Source organism: Chlorocebus sabaeus, chromosome 8 (assembly GCF_047675955.1).
Source record: "Chlorocebus sabaeus isolate Y175 chromosome 8, mChlSab1.0.hap1, whole genome shotgun sequence".
In the NCBI taxonomy this organism is placed as follows: domain Eukaryota; kingdom Metazoa; phylum Chordata; class Mammalia; order Primates; family Cercopithecidae; genus Chlorocebus; species Chlorocebus sabaeus.
The window spans coordinates 38,854,947-38,880,316 of record NC_132911.1 but is presented as its reverse complement, the minus strand read 5'-3'; the positions used below and the strand labels follow the sequence as shown (position 1 = coordinate 38,880,316).

Here is a 25,370-nt window from a genome sequence, read left to right as displayed (position 1 = left end):
AAGAGAAGAGGAAGGTATCAAATCAATAACTTAAATTTCCACCTTAAGACATTTAAACAATGATAACAAACTAACCAAAAGCAAGCAGAAATAGCAAAAAAAATATTAAAGCATAAGTAAATGAAAATAGAAAAAGAAAATCAATGAAACAAGATTATTCTTTGAAAAGATCAACAAAATGGACAAACCCTTAACTAGACTGACCAAGAAAAATAATATAAAAGACACAAATTACCAAAATAAGAAATAAAAAGGTACTTTTCTACTGTCCCTTAGAAATTTAAAGTATTATAAGAAAATGTAGGCCGGCAGATCACTTGAGGTCAGGAGTTCAAGACCAGCTGGGTCAACATGGTGAAACTGTATCTCTACTAAAAATACAAAAATTAGGTGAGCATGGTGGCAGGCACCTGTAATCCCAGCTACTTGGGAGGATGAGGCAGGAGAATCACTTGAACCTGGGAGGCAGAGGTTGCAGTGAGCCAAGATTGTGCCACTGCACTCCAACCTGGGTGACAGAGTGAGACTCCGTCTTGGAAAAAAAAAAAAAAAGGAAATGTGATGTACAATTTTATGCCAACATATTGGATAACTTAGATAAAATGAATAAATTTCTAAAAAGAAACAAGTTACCAAAACTGAATAAAATCCAAATAAACCTATAACAAAGATTACACTAGTAATTACAAATCTTCCCAAAAAGAAAGGCCAAGGTGCAGATGAATTTAATAGTGAATGCTATCAAATGTTTAAAGAAATAATATTAATCCATTCACAATTCTTTCAAAATATAGAGAAGAAACATTTCTAAATGTATTCTATGAGGTCGGAATTATGCTGGTTATACAATTATACAATTAAATCTAGACATTACAAAAAACAAACTATAGACCAATAACCCTCTTGAATAAAGACACAAAACTCTCTAATGAAATATTAGCAGACAAATTCCAGTGACATATAAAAAGAATTATACACCATTTATCACAGAAATGCAAGAATGGTTTAACATCCAAAAATTAATTCATATAGTACACCACATCAATAAACTTAAGGGATAAAAACACATGATCATTACAATAAATGTAGAAAAAGCATTTGAAAAAACCCAATAAACATTCACAATAAAATTTGACAAATTTGGAATAGAAGGGAACCTCTTGAACATGATAAAGGCCTTTACAAAAACCTCACTAGTTAAAAACAAATTCAGTGTTAAAAGACTGAGTACTTTCTCCCAAGATAGAAACAAAGCAGAAATGTCCCCCCTTACTGTTTCCATTCAATAAACTAAAGACATCTAGAAAGAAAAGAAAGAATGAGGCATAAAACAGGATAATGCCATATTTGCAGTGGCATGATCCTGTTTGTAGAAACTCCCAAATAATCCATCAAAAAAAAGACAAAAAAAAAAAAAAACAGAACCAATGAACAAATTAGGCAAGGTGGCAAGACACATGATTAATAGACAAAAATCAATTTGTATGTGTATTTCCATATATTAGAAACAAACAATATGAAAAATAAAATTAAAGGAGCATTTCAATTCACAATAGCAAGAAAAAATAATAAAATACTTGATGATAAATTTACCAAAACAAGTGGAGGTCCTCCTGTACACTGAAAATTACCCAATGAAGAATCAAGTACCCCCAGGATGAAGAACTGAGCATTCCCAGTCAGGGGATATTGGAGGCCAATATTCAACATCCTTAGAGAAAAGAATTTCCAACCTAGAATTTCATATCCAGCCAAACTAAGCTTCATAAGTGAAGGAGAAATAAGATCCTTTCCAGATAAGCAAATGCTGAGGGGAATCATCACCACCAGGCCTATCTTGTAATAATGCCTAAAGGAAGCACTAAATACAGAAATGAAAAACTGTTACCAGCCACTACAAAAACACTGAAGTACACAGACCAGGGACACTATGAAGCAAGTGCATAAACAAGTTTGCAAAATATCAGCTAGCATCATGCTGACAAGATCAAATTCACACATAACAATACTAACATTAAATGTTAATGGGTTAAATGTCCCAATTAAAAGACACAGAATGGCAAGCTGGATAAAGAGCCAAGACCCATCAGTATGCTGTCTTTAAGAGACCTATCTCAAGTGCAAAGACACATAGGCTCAAAATGAAGGGATGGAGGAAAACTTACCAAGCAAACAGAAAACAGAAAAGAGCAGAGGTTACAAACCTAGTTTCTGACAAAACAGACAATAAACCAACAAAGATAAAAAATGACAAAGAAGGGCATTACATGATAGTCAAGGGTTGAATTCAACAAGAAGAGTTAACTATCCTAAACATGTATGCACCCAATACAAGTACAACCAGATTCATAAAGCAAGATCTTAGAGACCTACAAAAAGACTTAGACTCCCACAAAATAATAGTGGGAGACTTTAACACCACACTGTCAATATTAGACAGATCATCAAAACGGAAAATTAACAAAGATATATGGGACCTGAACTCAGCTCTTGATCAAGTGGACCTGATAGACATCTTCAGAAATCCCAAGATTAAGAAATTCTGTCAAAACCACACAAGTACATGGACATTGAACAACCTGTTCCTGAATAACTGTTGTGAAAATAATCAAATTAAAGTGGAAATCAAGAAGTTATTTGAAACTAATGAGAACAAAGAGACAGCATACCAGAATCTCTGGGATGCAGCTAAAACAATGTTAAGAGGGAAATTCATAGCACTAAATGCCCACATCAAAAAGCTAGAAAGATCTCAAGTTAACAACCTAACATCAAAACAAAAAGAACTAGAGAACTAAGAGCAAACAAACCCCAAAGCTAGAAGAAGGTAAGAAATAACCAAGGTCAGAGCAGAACTGAAGGAGATAGAGATATGAAAAATCCTTCAAAAAATCAATAAATCCAGGAGCTGGTTTTTGGGGGAAAAAAAAAAGATACTATAGATAGACCAGTAGCTTGACTAATAAAGAAGAAAAGAGAGAAGATTCAAATAAACACAATCAGAAATGATATGGGGGATATGGGGAATATCACCACTGACCCCACAGAAATACAAACAACCATCAGAGAATACTAGAAACACCTCTACACAAATGAACTAGAAAATCTAGAAGAAATGGAAAAACTCCTGGACACATACACCCTCCCAAGACTGAACCAGGAAGAAACTGAATCCCTGAATAGACCAATAACAAGTTCTGAAATTGAGGCAGAAATAAATAGCCTACCAACCAAAAAAAAAGCCCAGGATCAGATGGAATCACAGCTGAATTCTACCAGAGGTAGAAAGAAGAGCTGGTACCATTTCTACTGAAACTATTCTAAACAGTTGAAAAGAAAGGGACTCCTCCCTAACTCATTTTATGAGGCCAGTATCATCCTGATACCAAAATCTGGCAGAGATACAACAAAAAAAGAAAACTTCAGGCCAATATCCCTGATGAACATCAGTGCAAAAATCCTGAATAAAATACTGACAAACTGAACCCACTGCATATCCAAAAGCTTATCCACCAGGATCAAGTAGGCTTCATCCTCAGGATGCAAGGTTGGTTCAACACATGCAAATCAATAAATGTAATTCATCACATAAACAGAACTAAAGACAAAAACCACATGATTATCTCAATAGATGCAGAAAAGGTCTTTGATAAAATTAAATATTGCTTCATGTTAAAAACCCTCAGTAAACTAGGTATTGAAAGAACATACCTCAAAATAATAAGAACCATATATGACAAATCTACAGTCAGTATTACACTAAATGGTCAAAAGCTGGAAGCTTTTCCCTTGCAAACTGACACAGGACAAGGATGCACTCTCTCACTCCAATTCAATATAGTACTGGAAGTTCTGGCCAGGGCAATCAGGCAAGAGAAACAAATAAAGGATGTTCACATAGGAAAAGAGGAAGTCAAATTGTCTTTAAGATGACCTGATCCTATATCTAGAAAACCCCATCCTCTCAGCCCAAAAGCTTCTTAAGCTAATAAGCAACTTCAGCAAAGCATCAGGATACAAAATCAATATGCAAAAATCACTAGCATTCCTATACACCAACAAAAAGCAAGCAGAGAACCAAGTCATCACTTAACTCCCATTCACAATTGCTACAAAAAGAATAAAATACCTAGAAATACAGCTAATGAGGGATGTGAAGGACCTCTTCAAGGAGAACTACAAACCACTGCTCAAATAAATCAGAAAGGACACAAATGACTGGAAAAACATTCCATGCTTATGGATAGGAAGAATCAATATCATGAAATGGTCATACTAATTTATGGCCTACCAAAAGTAATTTATAGATTCCATGTTATTTCCATTAAACTACCATTGACATTCTTCACAGAATTAGAAAAAAAAAACTATTTTAAGATTCATATGGAACCAAAAAAGAGCCCAAAGAGCCAAGACCTGAACTCAGTGCTGGATCAAGAGCTGAGCAAGAAGAAAGAAGCTGGAGGCATCATGCTACCTGACCTCAAACTACTATAAAGCTACAGTAACCAAAAGAGCATGTTACTGGTACAAGAACAGACACACTGACGAATGGAACAGAATAAAGAACTCAGAAATAAGACTGCACGCCTACAACCATCTGATCTTTGACAAACCTGACAAAAACAAGCAATGGGGAAAGGATTTCTTATATAATAAGTGGTGCTGAGAGAACTGGCAAGCCATATGCAAAAAAATTTAAACTGGACCCCTTCCTTACACCCGATACAAAAGTTAATTCAAGATGGATTAAAGACTTAAATGTAAAACCCAAAATAATAAAAACTCCGTAAGAAAATCTGAGCAATACCACTCAGGAGAGAGGTATGAATAAAGATTTCATGATGAAAACACCAAAAGCAATTGCAACAAAAACTGACAAATGGGATCTAATTAAACTAAAAAGCTTCTGCAGGGCAAAAGAATCATCAGAATGAACAGACAACCTACGGAATGGGAGAAAATTTTTGCAATCTACTCACTGTACACTAAAAATTACCAGATGAAGAATCAAGTACCCCCAGGATGAAGAACTCATTCTAGCACCAATTCCAAGTTCAAAATCCCATCTAAATATCACTTAAATCAGGTATGGTTGAGATTCAAGTTATGATTCGTCATGAGGCAAAATTCCTCTCCAGTTGTGAACCTGTGAAACCAGACAAGTTATGTGCTTCCAAAGTACAACAGTAGGACAGGCATAGAATAGCTATTCCCAAGCCAACAAGGAGAAACCAGAAAAAAAGAAAGGGGTGACAATCCCAACAAAGTCCAAAACCTAGCAAGACAAATTCCATTAGATCTTAAGGTTCAAGAATATTCTTCTTTGACAGGATGCTCTACCCTGCTGGGCCCACTTGGACAGCAACTCTCCCATGGCCCGAGGGACTGGCCCCATCCGTTCAGCTCTGTAAAGCGGCCCTGACCCCACAGCTCTGGGTGACAGCCTTGTTCCTGGGGTAATAAACAGTGACATCCTAGTCTACTAAAACCAAGGAGGTGGCCCTATTCTCTGAAACCAAAGAGAATGCAGCCTTGCCTCCTGGGCCGGTAGCAGGAGTGGCAGCCCTGATGATCTCTGAATTGCTTTCAGGGTCATTCTTCTCTTTTTCTTTTTTTATTATACTTTAAGTTCTGGGGTTCATGTGCAGAACGTGCAGGTTTGTTACATAGGTATACATGTGCCATGGTGGTTTGCTGCACCCATCAACCCGTCATCTACATTAGGTATTCATCCTAATGCTCTCCCTCCCTTAGCCCCCCACCCGCTGACCGGCCCCAGTGTATGATATCCCCCTCTCTGTGTCCATGTGTTCTCATTGTTCAACTCCCACTTATGAGTGAGAACATGCGGTGTTTGGGAAGGATGATGCATGTTTGAGGCCAGACAACTCTATTGTCCTATCCTGTAGAATCCCAGAAGTTAAACAGCCTTCCTTCATTCTATCCAATTTTCTCTCTTCCCTTTAGTTCCAGCTGGCAGTGTTTCTGCTGACATAATCCCATCTCTGATCCTGGCTTCAGCTGACATGGCGGATTAAATCATGGGGAATCTTTTTATTGCCTGATTGTCCAGCTACACCTTTGGTGTTCTTTCCAAAACATGATTTCTCATTTTGAAAAATACAAAGTAGGCTGAAAATTTCTCAAATCTTCAAGTTCTTGTTCCTTTTTGCTTAATAATTCCTTCCATTTACCTCTCTCCTCTTGCATTCTGCGTTTTACTATAAGCGGTGATGACAAAACAAGCCTCATCTTCAGCATTTTGCTTAGAGATCTCCCTGGCTAAATAACCAAGGTTGTCCCCCACAATTTCTACCTTCTACAAAAGACTAAAACACAATTCAGCCAAGTTCTTTGCCACTTTTTAACGAGGATCTCTTTCCTCCAGTCTCCAATAACATTTCTCATTTCCGTCTGTGACCTTACCAGAAACACTGTTTTTTTTTTTTTTTTTTTTTTTTTGAGACAGAGTCTTGCTCTATCACCCAGGCTGAAGTGCAGTGGCCCAATTTCGGCTCACTGCAACCTCCACCTCCTGGATTCAAGCAATTCTCCTGCCTCAGCCTCCCAAGTAACTGGGACTACAGGTGCCTGCCACCACCTCAGGCTAATTTTTGTATTTTTAGTAGAGACAGGGTTTCACCATGTTAGCCAGGTTGGTTATGAACTCCTGACCTCAGGTAATCAGCCTCCCAAAGTGCTGGGATTACAGGTGTGAGCCACCATGCCCAGCCCAGAAACACCTTTAATGTTCATATTTCTACCAATTCTATTCTGTTCATAATTATATGTATATTCTCTAAGACTATAAAAGCTTTCTCTGTAAGTCTTTTCTTTCTGATCCTTCATTAGAATTACCTTTAGCATCCATATTTCTACCAGCCATTCCTTCAAGGCAATCTAGGCTTTTTCTTAGCATGTACTTCACCAGTCTTCTAGCCTCTACTCTTCACTCAGTTCCAAATTCACTTCAACATTTTTAGGTATTTGTTAAAGCAGCACCCCACTTCACAATACCAAAATCTGATTACTCTGCTCAGGTTACCCAAACAAAATGCCACAGACGAGGTGGCTTAAACAACAAAAATGTATTTTCTCACAGTTATGGAGGCTGGAAGTCCAAGATAAAGGTGCCAACAGGGCTGATTTCTGGTGAGGCCTCTCCTCTTGGCTTGCAGACAGCTGCCTTCTTGTTGTATCCTTTCATGACCTTCACTTTGTATGCATGAACCCCTAGTATATTTCCTCTTCTTGTAAGTACACAAGTCCTATTAAATTAACTAAATCCCTAACCTTATGACCCCATATAACCTTAATTATCTCCATAAGGCCCTTGACCTCATGTAACCTTAATTACCTCCATAAGGCCCTATCTCCAAATACAGCCACATTAGGGGTTAGGGATTCAACATATGAACTTTGAAGGGCCACAATTCAGTCCATAACAGAGTTCTTAGATGCAAAACCAAAAACAAGAATCATTAAAAAATTTTGATAAACTGAATGTCATCAAAATTGAAAATGTTTGTGTTTCAGAAAATACCACTGAGAAAAATGAAAAAGCAAGCCAGAAATTGGGAGAAAATAATTCCAAATGAGATATCTGATGGAGAACTTGTGTCCAGAATATATAATGAATTCATAGAACTCAAAAATAAATAAACAACTAAATTTTAAAATAGGAGAATAATTTGAGTAGACATTCCACAGAAAAGGCATATAAATGGCTATTAGGCTCCTTAAAAATACTCAACATAATTATTCATTAAAGAAATGCAGATAGAAGCCACAATTACATATCACTACACTCCCACTACAATAGCTTTAATCCAAAAGACAGAAAATGTCAAATGTCCACAAGTATATGAAAAAACTGGAACACTCAAAAATTGCTGATGTGACATGTAAATTGGTACAGTCGCTATGGAAAACACTGTAGCAGTTTCTAAAAATGTTAAACACAAACTTACCATGTGCCCAGCAATTTCACTCCTAAGAATCTACCCAAGGGAAAATACACATCCATACGTGAATGCTCATAAAAGAATTATTCATAATACTCAATGTCGGAAAACAATCCAAAGTCCATCAACTGGAGAATGAGAATGGATAAGCAAAATGTGGTATATCCACATTTAAGAAATAAAAATTAATAACCTGATCAATGCTACAAAATGGATAATCCTAAGTGAAGAAAAGTCTAATACAAAAACTTACATATTGCATGTTGCCATTTATATAAAATGCCACTAAAGAGGCAAATACATAGAGACAGACAACAGACCAGCAGTTGCCAAGGGCTGGAGAAGAACTACAAATGTGCATAAGGGATCTTTTTAGGGTTGACAGCAACATTCTACAATTGGACTGTGGTAATGTTTGCACAATTCTATTTATGTACTGCTGTAATAATTGTTGAGCTAGATGCTTAAAATGGGTGAATTCTATGGTGGTGTAAATTGCACCTCAACGAAACCATTAAAAATAGAATGTTACCAAAAGATTGGTCACTTACAAGCAAATCTTGCTTAATCATATTTCTTTTTTTTTAATCGCCTAAGACACCTATAGCATATAGCTATGCACATGACAAGTCTAGAAAAATAGTTGCTAAATAAATCAAAGAATAAAATAAAGTATTTCCCTTTCTAATAAAAATAGTAGAATAAAAGGTTTCTTGTCTGAGAATTGCTAGATGTAGAGGTGTAGAGGTGGAGATTGAGAAAGAGGCTTTATTGAAAAGAAATTGTCTTAGACACTTTGGAGAAAATTATTCTCTTTGTGCTGATGTCCTAGATATCACTCAGATAAAACATGTAATTCTACATTCTCTTCTATATGTAAACTTTAAAAAAAATTTACCATAAGAAAATGACAAACGTTAACAAAATACAGAACATTCTAATTTACCTATTTGCTTTTACCATCAAAGCTTTTAATTCCTATCAGTAGAAATACAAGAGATATTATATTCATATTAAAATGGGCTTGACATATTTCATAGCTATATAATAAAAATAAGAAATTTCATATAAACATTTAGGTTGCGAAAAAATATCTCTTACATATTCTGTTTCTGAACTGTCACTTGTATTTGTTTGGATTTTCTCTGGAATTACGATTTGTAGAAGTGAATTTTGAAAACCTAAAGAGATTAAAAAAAAAAAACAGTTAGTACCCTTGCCTTAAATTTGACTAAATATCTGTTCAGTTTCTTTCATAAAGATTACTTCTTGTGCAGGTATGCGTGGGTCATCACTGTGTACTTCTATATAAAGCTTGAAAACACTTACTTTGAAAAACAGACAAGGTACTTATGAAAGAACAAAAAAGGAGAAGGGAAGAGGTATTCAGCTGACACGAAATGTGTGGTTCCTGAAGAAAACAGAAAATATACACCAAAAAAAATCAAAGACATACTTCAAAAAAATTTTCCTGAAATAAAAGATTCAAAACAATAGACTAGAAAGTATACTGTATTTCAGGAATAACTGATCATTACTTTAAACTCAAACATATTCTACTGAAATTGTTGGGTTTCCAAGATAGAATTCCTTGCAAATATGACAGAATGAAAAAAAGGAAAATCATGTTGTGTATAAAGGGAGATAAGCAGGCTGGCTTGAGAATTTTTACAACACTATTCAATGTTAAAAGACTAAAGAACAATGTCTAAAAAAGAACTTTAAGAAAAGACAGTGAAGACCCTATAAATGTACACTCAGCAAAAAGGCCATTAAATATAAAGGCAAAAGAGAGATATTTACAAGCAAAACTCAAAAAGAACAAAAAGTTCACATGAGTCTATCACGAAAGTCAGAGACATTTCTCCCAATAAAAATATCAGCAGAGTTGTGGTAAAATGCCTAACAGAACAAAATAATCATAACTATAGACTAAAGGCTAAAACAACTGTGGGAATCATAGTTATATAACAGATGCAAATGTTAAAAGCTCTGGTTACATAAACATAATATACACAACTTCAGTAACTATAGCAGAAGATGAGGAAGATCATATAAGCGTACCGATTTCCTTAAATCTGCTTAACAGAGCCAGGTGCAGTGGCTCACGCCTGTAATCCCAGCACTTTGGGAGGCCGAGGCAGGTGGATCACGAGGTCAGGAGTTCCAGACCAGCCTGGCCAACATGGTGAAACCCCGTCTCTACTAAAAACACAAAAATTGGCCAGGTGGCATGCACCTGTAGTCCTAGCTACTCAGGAGGCTGAGGCAGGAGAGTTCCTTGAACCTGGAGGTGGAGGTTGCAGTGAGCCGAGATCACGCCACTGCACTCCAGCCTGGGTGCCAAAGGGATACTCCGTCTCAAAAAAAAAAAAAAGAAAGAAAAATCTGCTTAACAGTGTGATCCAAAAAATGTGACTTAAACCTAAAAACAAGCAGTATAAGTAGAAACTGTTCAGTGACATAAAAGTACAGAAAATTAAGATTAAAAGTAACCATAGTCGGCCAGACGCGGTGGCTCACACATGTAATCACAGCACTTAGGGAGGCCAAGGCAGGTGGATCACCTGAGGTCAAGAGTTCAGCCTGGGCAACACAGTGAAACCCCATCTCTACTAAAAATACGAAAATTAACTGGGTGTGGTGGCGCATGCTTGTAATCCCAGCTACTCGGAAGGCAGGAGAATCGCTTGAACCCAGCAGGCAGAGATTATCGTGAGCCAAGGTCATGCCACTGCACTCCAGACTGGGCAACACAGAAAGACTCTGTCTCAAAAAAAAAAAAAAAAGTAACCATAATCATTAAATGCCACAACTAACATCATATTGAATGGGGAAAAGTTGAAAGCCTTTCCTCTAAGAACTAGAACAAGACAAGGATGCCCACTCTCACCACTCCCGTTCAACATAGCACTGGAAGTACTAGCCAGAGCAATCAGGCAAGAGAAAGAAATAAAAGGCACCCAAATAGGAAGAGAGGAAGTCAAACTATCTCTCTTCACAGACAACATGATTCTATAGAAAACCCTACAGTTTCTGCCCAAAGTCTCCTAGATCGGATACGCAACTTCAGTAAAGTTTCAGGATACAAAATCAATGTACAAAAATCACTAGCATTTCTATACACCAGCAATGGCCAAGCCGAGAGCCAAATCAAGAACATGATCCCATCCAAAATAGCCACAAAAAGAACAAAATACGTAGGAATACAGCTAACCATGGAGGTGAAAGATCTCTACAAGGAGAACTACAAAACACTGCTCAAAGAAATCAGAGATGACACAAACAAATGAAAAAACATTCCATACTCATGGATAGGAAGAATCAATATTGTGAAAAGGCCCATATTGCTCAAAGCAACATACATATTCAGGGCTATGCCTATCAAACCCACAATAGTTTTTCACAGAATTAGAAAAAACTATGCTAAAATTCATATGGAACCAAAAAAGAGCCCAAATAGCCAAAGCAATCCTAAGCAAAAAGAAGAAAGCAAGAGGCCTCCCACTGCCTGTCTTCAAACTATATACTACAAGGCTACAGTGACCAAAGCAGGATGGTACTGGTACCAAAACAAACACATAGACCAATGGAACAGGTTAGAAAACTCAGAAATAAAGCCACACACCTATAACCATCTACTCTTTGACAGTCAACAATAACAAGCAATGGGGAAAGGACTCTCTATCCAATAAATGGTGCCGGGATAACGGGCTACTCATATGCAGAAGGCTGAAACTGAACTTTTGCCATCTTCAATAATCAATGCAAGATGGATTAAAGACCTAAATGTAAAACTTAAAACTATAAATACCTTAGAAGAAAACCCAGGACATGCCATTATAGACATCTTTGACTTGGCAAAGGTTTCATGATGAAGACTCCAAAAGCAATTGCAACAAAAACAAAAATTGAGAAGTGGGACTTCATTAAACTAAAGAACTTCTGCACAGCAAAAGAAATTACCAACCAAGTAAACAGGCAACCTGCAGAATGCAGAAAATATCCACAAACTATGCCAACAAAGGTCTAATATCTGGACTCTATAAGGAGCTTAAACAATTCAACAAGCAAAAAACAACCCCATTAAAAAATGAGCCAATGACATGAACAGATGCTTCTCAAAATAAAACATACATGTGGCCAACAAGCACATGAAAAACTTATCATTAGAAAAATGAAAGTCAAAACAACAGTGACATATCATCTCACACCAATCAGAATGACTTATTAAAAAGTCAAAAAATAATAGATGTTGGCAAGGTTGCAGAGGGAAGAGAACGCTTATACACTGCTGGCGAGAATGTAAGTTAGTTCATCCACTGTGAAAAGCAGTATGATTTCTCAAGGAACCCAAAACAGAACTCCCATTTGACCCAGCAGTCCCATTACAGAGTACATACCCAAGGGAATATAAATCGTTCTACCATAAAGACACATGCACACGTATATTCATTGCAGCACTTTTCACAATAGCAAAGACATGGAATCAACCTAGATATCCATCAGTAGTGGAATGGAAAAAGAAAATGTTGTACATATACACCATGGAATACTATACAGCCATAAAAAATGAAATCATGTCCTTTGCAGCCACACGGGTGCAGCTGGCGGCTACTATCCCAAACAAATTAACACAGGAACAGAAAACCAAATACCGCATATTCTCACTTTTGAGCAGTGGCTAAACATTGAGTACACATGGATGCAAAGAGTGGCACAATAGAACCAGAACTTACTTGAAGGTGGAGGATGGGAGGCGGGAGAAAACTGAAAAACTACTTCTCAGATACTATGCTCACTACCTGGGTAATGAAATCATTTGTACACAGAACCCCAGTGACACACAATTTACCCATATAACAAATCTGCACATGTACCTCCAAACCTAAAATTAAAGTTGGAAGAAAAAATAAAACTTATAAAAAATTTTTTAAACATGATTCCTTGCTTTGACTGGGAATCATGGAATTCTGAAGTGGCAGACAATGGATGTCAGACACTTGACTCTCAGAGACAGGTGAGTACAATTACCAGAAAAAGCCACAAGGACAGTGTGAAAAACAAAATGCTTTCACCTACAGAAGTCCTTGGTCATATCTTACTGATCACAGAGTCCCTAGAAATGAACTAGATGAGCAGGCTAGTCAAGAAAATTCTAGCTTGTGGTGCGCAAAAACTGATGCAATCACCACGAGGACTCACAGCCTCTTCCCTGGTTCCTATACCTGACCCAGTTCAAAGGCTTGCAGCCTTTTCATTGAGGAGTGAGAGAGTCCTCTTTAGGAAAGACCTTGCCATGCGACCACAGGAATGTGCTACGAATCTTCCCCTGCAGCCTCCTCCATAGTGTCCTATGTCCTTTTACCATGATGACTATGCCCTGGGGAGGGGAAATAGCCAGACTTTCAGGGAGTATTATTTACTGCCTCTGAACTAACACTAATCCTGAGGACTCAAAATACCAGCATGGTCCATTGATCAGAATAGGGACTTACATAGATCAAGGCATAAATTGTGACCTGGATCCATCAATGGTGAACGAAATTATAGTTTTTATGAAATGAAGTAGCTCATTGAAATTAAAGTCTCATTAGTTAGTTCATGTGAAACTATAGTTGATTAGTGAAAAAAATATAGACTCCAATGTGTTGATTTGTTTCAACAAATCATAGCACAGAGGGACACTGTCCTGTCATAGCACAGAGGGACACTGACCGTTTTGATTTCCCATTAGAACATCATGCTGTTCAAGTTGCATGTGAAAGACATCATGCTAATATATTTAGTGAGCAAGAAGTAGCAAGTGCCCTAGATGTTTTAGTAAGATACATGTATGCCGGAATGTGGTAGAACCTATGGAGGTTTAAGGGATAGTTACAACCCCGACGTTTCTTGGGGTCCAGTGGTTGCAGCATGCTGAGCTATCCTGTACAAAGTGAGATGCTAGCGGCTACACCTTGCATAGCCCACCACAAAAAAAAAGAGTCACAACGAGTGGCGGGCCTTTTTGAGTTTTTGAATTCAGAGATAATACATACTGTTTTGGGGTGTGAAAGCCTGAATCATTCATCGGGTGACTGGTAAAGCTGTCAAAATCGACTGGGATCCAGCGCAAGAGAAGACTCTGCAGCAAGATACAGATGGCACTGCCCTGCCGCTTCAGTGTTATGACACAGGACACCCTGCAGTACCCACTGTACTGACACTCATAATGTTACTCAGGTGGCTGCAGTCATCTGGCAGCTCGCCTAGGCCTGGAGAGACTAAGACGACCCCATTCATGTCTTTTGACTGAATGGCCTAGGTTGAGTCATCTCCATTTCACACACCCTCTTATCGTCCTAGTCTAGGATTCTCCATGTAGCCGTCAAGACGGTGCTTCAAGAGAGCAGACAGGAAGCTGCAAGGCCTCTTGAGGCATAGACTTGGCAGTCCCACAACTCACTTCTACCACATTCAAACGGCCAGAGCAAGTCATGAAGCCAACCAGATTGAGAGAATGAAGAAATACATTCTACCTCTCAATGGCAGGAATGACAAAGAAATGTTGCAAAAAGGAAGCACACACAAGGATGGAGGAAGTGTTAAGGCCATCGCCATCTTTGCAAACAATCAATTCAACACATGTGATATGGCTTTCCACTGTTACCAGTCTGTGCATTTCATCGTTAATTATTGGTGCCCACATCTCTATAAATAGTCCCATAGCTAAACTCTCTTTATTTAAACCCTTTTAGTGTATCCTCAGTCTCATGACAGGTCTCTAACTGAGACCTCCCTGTGTACTTTGGGAGCGAGGGGGCGGTGATAGTTTAACGTCTACTACTACATTCATGATGTTCTAATAGGAAATCAAAATGGTCAGTGTCCCTCTGTGCTATGACAGGCCAGTTGACAGCTTGAAGGGAAGGTGGTGAAAAATGTATTATTCTTGTCAGATAAACGCATTTGTCACCATTGCTGACTGGAATTGAATATAACACTTGCCAGGTCAATAACTGCATATTAGGTATTGGGAGCCGAGTTGATTTGTTTCAATGAATTAACACATTGGCATCTATATTTTTTTCACTAATCAACTATAATTTCACATTAAATTTCGCATTTCAATTAAATGGGGGAATGATGTAATATCAGTATTCATTATCCATTTGGAAAAATACAAATATAGTTTCCTATCTAGCACCACAATGTGGATTACAAGACATCATGTACAAAGTTACAAAACTATTAGAAAGACTGAAAGGCTAAATTTTCTAAAGTTGTAAAATAACTTTAAGAAAGTATGGGAGCCGGGCGCGGTGGCTCAAGCCAGTAATCCCAGCACTTTGGGAGGCCAAGACGGGCGGATCACGAGGTCAGGAGATCGAGACCATCCTGGCTAACCCGGTGAAACCCCGTCTCTACTAAAAAATACAAAAAAACTAGCAGGGCGAGGTGGCGAGCGCCTGTGGTCCCAGCTACTCTGGAGGCTGAGGCAGGAGAATGGTGTAAACCCGGGAGGCAGAGCTTGCAGTGAGCTGAGATCCGGCCACTGCACTCCAGCCTGGGCGACAGAGCGAGACTCCATCTCAAAAAAAAAAAAAAAAAAAAGTATGGGAAACTATTTGTTTTAATCATTGTACCAAGGGAAGCCTTAATAAGGAAAACAAAATGCAGAAGCCATAAGAAAGTGTTGATAAACTTAGCACAAAAATCAGGATATCACAAATAAAAAGATCAATAACACACTGAAGAAAACTTGTGCAAGATATAGAAAAAATAAAATGATTAATATCTAAAATATATAAAAATAGATGATGTACATAAATGTATATAATATGCTTTCATCATTTGTAATTTACTTCAAAAGGACCATATATGTCTATATTTATACATATTTATATCTAAGTATCTAGAGAAAAGTCCAGAAAGAGTACCATCAAACTGATAAAACAGTCGTTTTCTTTAAAAGTATAGTAAAATTGACAACCAGGAAAGATGGTAACGTATAGGGTAGCCTCTTTTACTTAATTTTGAATGTAATCACATATTACCAAATAAAAATTATTAACAAGTTTATAATTATTTTTAAAGTTCCAGGATTTGGATCCAGAAATCTGTATGTTTAGAAATATCCAGAGATTATTCTGATGCAAAGCCAAATTTGGCCTCAACTATCCCACTTTAGGAAAAGACTGATACATAAATGCGTATGTCACTTCAAAAATCTAGTAGGTATCATAGTTTTTACACTAAATTTAGGCAAAGCCTCAGAATCATTTTCAACAAAACATTGTAGGTAGTCACTGCCACTCCATCAGATGTCAGCGTTTCCCAACTTGTTCTTTTCTTTTTCTTTTTTTTTTTTTTTTATTGAGACAGACTCTTGCTCTGCCGCCCAGGCTGGAGTGCGGTGGTGTGATATTGGCTCACTGCAACCTCCACCTCCCAGGTTTCAGTAATTCTCCTGCCTCAACTGGGATTACAGGCATGTGCCCCCACGACCAGCTAATTTTTGTATATTTTTGGTAGAGATGGGGTTTCACCATGTTGGCCAGGGTGGTCCTGAACTCCTGGCCTCAAGTGATCCACCCGCCTCGGCCTCCAAAAGTGCTGGGATTACAAGCGTACCACCATTCCCAGCCTCTTCCCAATTTGTTCTATGTCAAGGCAATCCCAGTCAAAATTCCAGCAAGCTATTTTGTGGATATCAACCAACAGATTCTACTGTTTACATGAGGAGGTAAAAGACCCAGAATAGCCAGTTCCTTATTGGGGGATAACAAAGTCCAGAAGAGGAAATGGACATACCTATACCATTGGGCCTAACATTTTCCTTTGTAAGTACATATCCAAGAGAAATGAAAACATATGTCCACACAAAAACTGGTACATGAATGTTCCTAGCAGCATTATTCCTCACAGCCAAAAGCTGGAAACAATCAAATATCCATCAACTGATGAATCGGTAAACAAACAGGTGAATGTATACAATGAAATATTATTCAGTCACAAAAAGGAATGAAGTTCTAGTGCATTCTACAACAGAAATGAACCTTGAAAACATTATGCAAGTGAAATAAGCCAGACAGAAAAGGTCATGTTTTGTATGATTCCATTTATACCCAGAATAGGTAAATCCAAAGGGACAGTGGTTGCCAGGTAAATCCAAAGCAGATCAGTGGCTGCCAGGGGCTGGAAGGAGGAGGACATGAGGAGTGATTGCTCAATGTGAAAATGCCATTCCCAAATTGCTGAGCAAGATCCCTCAGCTGACGGGATCGTCAGCAGTTTGGAGTTGGCATTTTCCTTTGAAAGTTTAAATTCTCTCTTCTGAGTTATAATAAAAAAGACAGCCACGATTTCTTGCACTTATAGTTATTCATATAATTTATAATATGACAGCATTAATAACAGAAGTTCTCATTCATTGCTGGGGGAATGCAAATGGTACAGCCACTTTAGAAGACAGTTTGGCAGTTTCTTTAAAAACTAAATATACACTTATCATATGATCCAGCAATAGCATTTCTTGGTATTTGCCCAAATGAGTTGAAAACTTATGTCCACACAAAAACCTGCACATAGATGTTTATAGAAGCTTTATTCATAACTGCCAAAGCTTAGAAGCAACCAAGATGTCATTTGGTAGGTAAATGGATAAATAAACTGTGGTAGATCCAGACAATTGACTATTATTCAGCACTGAAAATAAATAAGCGACTGGGCGCAGTGGCTCATACCTGTAATCCTAGCACTTTGGGAGGCCAAGGCAGGTGGATCACTTGAAGTCAGGAGTTCGAAACCAGCCTGCTCAACATAGTGAAATCTCATCTCTACTAAAAATACAACAAAATTAGCTGGGCATGGTAGCAGGCACCTGTAATCCCAGCTATTTGGGAGGCTGAGGCAGGAAAATTGCTTGAAACCAGGAGGCAGAGGTTGCAGTGAGCCAAGATCCTGCCACTGCATTCCAGCCTGGGCAACAGAGTAAGACTCCATCTCAAAAAAAAATTAAATAAATAAATAAGCTATTAAGCCATGAAAAGGCATGGGAGAACCTTAAATGCACATTATTAAGTTAAAAAAAAGTCCATCCAAAATGGCTACATATTGTATGATTTCAAATACTTGACATTCTGGAAAAGGCAAAACTATGAGGACTAATGAGATGAGTCGTTGCCAGCGGCAGTGGGGAGGGAGGGATAAATAAGCAGAACACACGGGATTTGTAGGGCGGTGAAACTATTCTGTATAATACTACAATGGTGGATGCATGTCATTGTACATTTGTCAAAACCACAGAATGTGCATCGTGGAGAATGAACCCTAATGCAAACTGTGAACTTTGGATGATAACGATGTGTCAGTGCAGGCTCAGTTGTAACAAATGGATCCATGGTGCCAGATGTTGATAGTGGGAGAAATGCATATTTGGGAAGAGGGGCTATATGGGAACTCTTTCAGCTCAATTTTGCTATGAACCTAAAACTGCTCTAAAAAAATAAAGTTTATTAATATTTTTAATTTTATTTTTTGAGATGGAATTTTGCTTTTGTCACCCAGGCTGGAGTGCGATGGTGCCATCTCAGCTCACTGCAACTCCCGCCTCCTGGGTTCAACCAATTCTCCTGCCTCAGCTTCCTGAGTAGCTGGAATTACAGGCACATGCCACCACATCTGTAATTTTTATATTTTTAGTAGAAACGGTTGGGGCTTCACCATGTTGGCCAGGCTGGTCTCGAACTCCTGACATCAAGTGATCCACCCACCTCAGCCTCCCAAAGTGCTGGGATTACAGGCATGAGCTATTACGCCCAGTCCTATTAATATTTTTTAAATGGTTAGATGGAAATTTTATTTTACATGTATTTTACAAAAATTTAAAATTTTTTTTTAAAATAATACATTCAAAAATACATGGATAACATACCAGAGTTCAAGATAGATAATGGATTAATACAGCATGTTAAGAAAACTTCATTGATATGTTCTACATTGCAACTAAACTTCACCATTGCTCAACTTTTGTTGTAGTACACAAAGAATACCTTCAATTATCTGAAAAAAAGGTATTAAGGTATTTCTTCCTTTTCCAACTGTATAGTCTAGATTTTCTTCAGATATTTCACATGAAATATACAGCAACAGATTGACTGCAGAAGCAGAAATGAGAAATAGCTGTCTTCTATTAAAGCAGACATTAAAGAGATTCACAAAAATGCTGCTCTTCTCATATTTTTTGTTTTGGAAAATATAGTTATTTTTATTTTGAAAATGTGATACGTATGTTAACATATAAAAGGCATATTACTTTCTTTTTTTTTTTTTTTTTTTTTTTTTTTTTTGAGACAGAACCTCCCTCTGTCACCCAGGCTAGAGTGTAATGGCACAACCTGGTTCACGGTAACCTCTGCCTCCTGGGTTCAAGTAATTCTCCTGCCTCAGCCTCCTAAGTAGCTAGGATTACAGGCATGCACCACCACACCTGGCTAATTTTTTTGTATTTTAGTAGCGATGGGGTTTCACCATGTTGGCCAGGCTGATCTCGAACTCCTGACCTCACTCAGGTGATCCACCTGCCTCAGCCTCCCAAAGTGCTGGGATTTCAGATGTGAGCCACCACACCTGGCCATTACTTTCATTTTTAATGAATGAGATACACATTCTTACATTTCTACTTTAATTTCTAATATGTTAAACATTGATATAAATCCACATAAACAAAAGCTCTTTGAGAATCTCAATAATTGTTCATGTATAAGGGAGTTCTGAACCCAAAAACTTTGACAATCACTGCATTAAAACTTTGTACATGTTATGAACTGAATGTATCCCACAAAATTCTATGTTGAATCCCTAACCACCAAGGTGACAGTATTTGGTTATGGCCTTTGGGAGGTAACCAGGGTTTCAGGTATAGAGCGGGACCCTCATGATGAGATTTGTGCCCTGATGAGACATCAGAGAATTTGCTCCTGCTCTCTCTTGTACACAAAGAAAAGGTCCTGTGAGTATGCAGGGAGAAGGTAGCTGTTTACAAGTCAGGAAGAGAACCCTCACCCCAGTCTAACCAGGCTGACACCCTGGCCTTGACCACACCTCTGCTATGCTGCAGAGGTAATTGTGGCAGGATAGGAAGAAGAGTAGGAAGAGTTCTCAAAAATTTACAGTATCACCAGGGAGGCTTATATGCAAGTAAAATGTTCTGATATGCCCTTATTTTCCTCATTACATACTATTCTGAATCTTGTCAGCCAGAGTCAGTACATGGCGTGTCTTACTTCCTCCCTCTCCACAATGTTCCATTTGCATTGTTTGGAGGTAACTACAGTTTATTTAGCAGTTCTCTTACTAATGAACTTTTATAGTTTTTCAATCATTTTGCTGTTAAGTACTATATTAGTCAGCTCTCACTGCCATAACGAAATAGTGTAGACTGCATGGCTTAAACAACAGAAATTTATTTTCCTCATAGTTCTGGGGAACTATGAGCTGGAGTCTCCCTCTGTTGCCCACTGTTGCCCACTGCACTCCAGCCTGGGCAACAGAAGGGCCTCGGTCACACAAAAAAAATTTTTTTTAATTTTTAAAAAGAAGACAGGATCTCTGTCGCCCAGGCTGGAGTGCAGTGGGGGCGATCTCGGCTCACTGCAGCCTCCACCTCCTGGACTCACGTGGTCCTCCTCCCTCAGCCTCCCGGGTAGCTGGGACCACAGGTGCGCACCACCACCTCAGAACATTTTTAAATTTTTTTTTTTTTTAGAGATGGGGTCTTGCTGTGTTGCCCAGGCTGGTCTCCAACTCCGAGGTCAAGCAATCAGCTCGCCTCGGCCTCCCAAAGCCCTGGGATTACAGGTGTGAGCCCTGGCGCTGGGTCCTGAGTCGCTTCTCCATCCGGACCGGGCGCCTAATACCCTGGAAAAGGCCCCGTTGCCAGGGTGACAGGACCAAAGGGACCCAGGCAGGGAGGGCCCCGGGCTTTGCAGGGAGTCAGGCCGCAGTGTGACGAGCGTCCGGACTAGTGTCAGGGTCTGGGCTGGCTCACCGGGTCTTGACGCCAGGAGGCCGCAGAGCCGGGCCAGCAGCAACCAGAGGCGGAACATGGTGCGGCTTCGGGGTTGCCAGCTGAAGCCGTTGGGACGCCGGGAGTTGCCGGGTACGCGCGGACGCCGGGGGCCGCTCCCCGCGCGTTCATGGGGCAGCGTTCTCCGGAGGCCCCGGAGTCCGGGGTGCTCTCGGTGTTCAGCGTCCAGAACACTAAGAGCCCGCAGCGGGTGCCCCGAGACTAAAATATCCAGCTCCCTTCGCGGCGCTCCCAGCCGCGTGGTTGCTGGAGCCACTGACCACCCAGCGCCCTCTGTCGCGATCGCGCTCGCAGTCCTCCACTAACTTTTCGCTTTTGTGTTGATGGACCTTAAGAACTGACACACTTATTCACAGTCAGCATGTGCTCTTCTGCACCAGACACTTCCCAGTTGCTTTTGTTTTTGAGACGGGGGTGCTCACTATTCTGCCCAGGCTGGTCTCGAACTCCTGGGTTCAAGCGATCCTCCCTCCTCAATTTCCTGAGTAGCTGGGCTTACAGGCATCCGCCATCTTTCGGGGCTTCCTAGGTCCCTTCAAAAGCGAATGTGTAATACTTTCTGAATTAAAATCTATATACACGCCCAAATATATATTCATATTTACCAAACCTGTTTCTAATATTTTTTCAAAAGTAGCCAGATGTGTGAATATTCCAAAGAAGGGAAGAGTGAGCCGCTTTTCAATATGAAACGCCAGCTCTTCATATTTTTGAAGAGCGCCAGCTGCATTTTTTCCCCACTGACGCTGCCCAAATGGACTTCATAACCAGGCTTTTTCCTCCAGTCTGGTTCTCTGCAGGCCATTGGCTAAAACTCATGTGATGTCATTCTATTGTTCAGAAACTTCTCAGTGCAATAAATACTCATTTCATGTAGTGAAAGAGATAAAGATTCTTGCCCACAATTACAGTACTTACATTTCAGTAGAAAATTCTAGCCAAATGCCTCAGCATAGTAATTTTTCTGAACTCAGACTGGAACCTGCCACTTAATTTCTCCTATCCCCAGTGCTTTGGCAGCTCTGACTTTGGGTCTTTCCTAAACAATGCTTTATTCCCTGGAACTGCAATGCCTCCTCCTTCCCAGCCTCACACCAGGTCTCCATCTGTATGCATTAGCTTTTCATTCTTTTCAAATCCCAAAGAATGGATTAATTTCTCATACTATGTAATAGGCCAACACATAAACTAAAAGGCCTCATGGGAACAGAAAAATCTCACTTGGGGAATTAACACATTTAAAATGAAGATGTGATTTTTATGGATGCAAGCAATTTCAACAGGGAAATTGACAGCTGAAATAAATAACATGAACAAAAACAAGGCAACAGGCAGGTGCGGTGGCTCACACCTGTAATCCCAGCACTTAGGAAGGATGAGGTGGGTGGATCACCAGAGGTCAGGAGTTCAAAACCAGCCTGGTCAATATGGTGATATCCCGTCTCTACTAACAAATACAAAAATTAGACGAGTGTGGTGGTGGGCGCCTGAAATCCCAGCTCCTTGGGGAGGCTGAGGAAGGAGAATCACTTGAGCCCAGGAACTGGAGGTTGCAGTGAGCCGAGATTGTGCCATTGCACTCCAGCCTGGGTAACAAGAGCAAAACTCCATCTTAGCTGGGTGGAGGAGTAGCGGAACAAGGCAACAAAAAAATACACCGAGTTTGTATCTCAACAGGAACAGCCAATGCTAAGCTAACATTGCTTTTAGGCAGCTGCTGAGCCACAGCTAGTTTCACCTTGCTTTGAAACAAACATAAGAGCAATTACAGTAAATGCTTCAACTCATCAATTAGTAGTAAGTATTCTGAATGAATTTCTGGTTCTTATATCATTTTGTTCTTTCTTACTCCCCAACCTTTCGGTTTGTATCTTTAATAGGATTGATTTTGTATTATTCTTGTGTGTATGGCTCTCTTCATAACAGAGGATGTGCTTCTAAAAGTCAGGAAACATATCCTACCCAGAACTTAGATATCACAGTACCTAATACAGTGTCTGAAAAATGGTAGGTTTTAGTAAACACTTATGAAATTTAATGAAATCTGATTTGAGTTTAGAAAACCCAAATTGTGCTTAACTCTATGGTTGCAGACACAGGAGAAAGGGAGAATGCAATACTCTGAACAAGGTCAGTTTGACATACAGAGTCAAACGGAGATGTCAAATTTGCATAATTTATCCTTATTTATTTATTTTTTTTGAAGATAGGACATCCTTTAATATTTTCAAATTTTGAAGTGGCATCCATGACCAAGAAAGTAAAAAACATAAAGTATATTAAAAAGTATATAAAAGAAGTTCAGATCCAATAGTCTTTTTAAAAACTTTCTTAACTAGTCAAAGATCCAAAGAACTATTTAATTCCAAGTGTTAAGTTACATAGTTAATACATTACCAACTGTAAAATTTCAGTGATATGCATTGCGATTGCAAAAATTGAGGCAACATGAGTGAACGGCATAAACGTTTGAGTCTTATATGAATTCATTCAGAGATTTAAAATGAAATGATGGACCTTCATTTGAGATTGCCCACAACATTTAATATGTATACTTGATTGTTACAATAACATGCTGTCTTCACAAAACTGAAATTTTTGCCTTCTTCAGAACTAATCTTTTTTCCAAAAGCCACTGTGCACACTTTGGCAAAAGTCCGACAATTAGTGAGATAATATCTATAAAAGTTTGACTAGAATTTTTATTTAAAATTATAACTTTTTAATTAATAAGATTATAAATAGTTGAGTAGGAAGCTAGTAGCACACACAAAAGAGAGAATTTCAAGTATTTTATTTATTGTAAATGTTGTATTTGTATATGTATGTATACACAAACCAAAAACACTTTTAAAAAACTAATGAAATTCTGTTAATAAACCTATTATTAAACTTTATTATGAAAGGTTATGAAAAAAATTTTAGTGCTTAAAATTTTACTATCCATACCATTTCTGCCACAGTAAAAATTCCTTTTTAACACAGCTAAGATGATAACTCATAGATACCACAGTAACTTTTTTGTACGTATTTAAGAAAACCATTTCTTCCTTCTTTCTCCAGCCTAATTTCTATGAAAATATTAGTGCCTAATATTTTACATGACCCAGCACACCTTAGTAAATGTAAACATTCTAAATGATTTAATAGCAAGCTTGAAACTTCAGATTTTAAAGTGCTCATGAAATTCTCAAGTGGTTTTGTAACAGTTCAATTGATTGAAGATTTTATAATTGTTCCTGCTTTATTATAGCCATGAATCAACAACATATTTGATTAGATCTATTAAATACTTCGTACCTTAAAGCTTATAATTTATTTAAAATAGTGCTATTGTGAAAGAATGTCATGCTTTAACATGATTCATAATAGAAATTCTAATATTAAATTAGTTTCTCTAAGAGTTATTATCTATAGTTGAAAGGTCATAAAAATGGAAGCGAGTAACTGTGTGTGAATACACACACCCTCTTTTAGTATACTTTGTACTTTCAAAATATTATGACATCTTAATTGTGGTTCTTGTGCATTCTTTTGAAGACATTTGCTTATTCATGTAGTGAATGACAAGATTCTAGAGTATGATGATTATTAATTCATGCGTGATGAAAAATATTAGATATTATTGGCAGCTGATTAGTCAGTTTTCACAGGTATTAGATTATCACATGTTCAATCAGGAACTACATTAATGATAACTAAGGTAAAAAAATCAGAATAACATTTAAACACATAATGACAAAAATCTTACACCAATAGTTAATTTGAGAATCACTGCAATAACATGTTCAAAATAACGTAATCCATGATTAGTGCATTAACCTCACTGATGACTGAATAAGACTTATTCAATGATGGAAACGGAAATGTTATTGTAAATTCCCTGGCTTTACTGAATTTCCTTGTATTTCTCAAGTCTCACAATCAGTTTCTGTTTTTCTGTGTTAGTAAAGTCTGTTTTGTGGTATTTTGTTTTCATTCATAGTTTCAACAGGAAGAAAGGCTTTTCAAGAAAACGTCAAGGAAAAAAAGTATTAGCTCAGTTCCCTGAAGACATTTGCAAAAAGAACGTTAAAAAAATCAAGTGAGGGAACTATATAAAGGAGGTGCAGGAGCAGGACGGGCAGGAATTAAGTTTCCCTGAGATGATACTTTCGGTTGTGGTGGAGGTGGCCTGTGAGGGGAAAAGAGATAGTTAATAGCGTGTTTAGACTGGGTGAAATAATGCCATATTCATTACACGCCCAACATAACACCATCCTCAACATCTCTGACAATAGGAAAGGGTACTTTACATTCTGAGATCAGTATTAAGGTAATATTCAATGGCT

The 25,370-nt window shown here is 38.3% G+C and overlaps 2 protein-coding genes across 3 annotated transcripts in view; both read right to left on the bottom strand.

The window, feature by feature from the left end:
* Positions 1-21,163, bottom strand: part of ADAM32 (ADAM metallopeptidase domain 32) — a 145,106-nt gene extending 123,943 nt beyond the window's left edge. For both annotated transcript variants that reach the window (XM_073018040.1, XM_073018039.1), the window contains exons 1-2: positions 21,001-21,163; positions 9,069-9,148 (exon numbers count right to left, since the gene is read on the bottom strand). In XM_073018040.1, the coding sequence (XP_072874141.1) occupies positions 9,069-9,148; positions 21,001-21,058 (138 nt within the window). In that variant the 5' untranslated portion in view covers positions 21,059-21,163. The remainder of the gene's footprint in view (positions 1-9,068; positions 9,149-21,000) is intronic.
* Positions 21,164-23,816: 2,653 nt separating this feature from the next.
* Positions 23,817-25,370, bottom strand: part of ADAM9 (ADAM metallopeptidase domain 9) — a 113,440-nt gene continuing 111,886 nt past the window's right edge. The window contains exon 22 of the mRNA XM_007962242.3: positions 23,817-25,213. Coding sequence (XP_007960433.1) covers positions 25,120-25,213 — 94 coding nt within the window. The 3' untranslated portion in view covers positions 23,817-25,119. The remainder of the gene's footprint in view (positions 25,214-25,370) is intronic.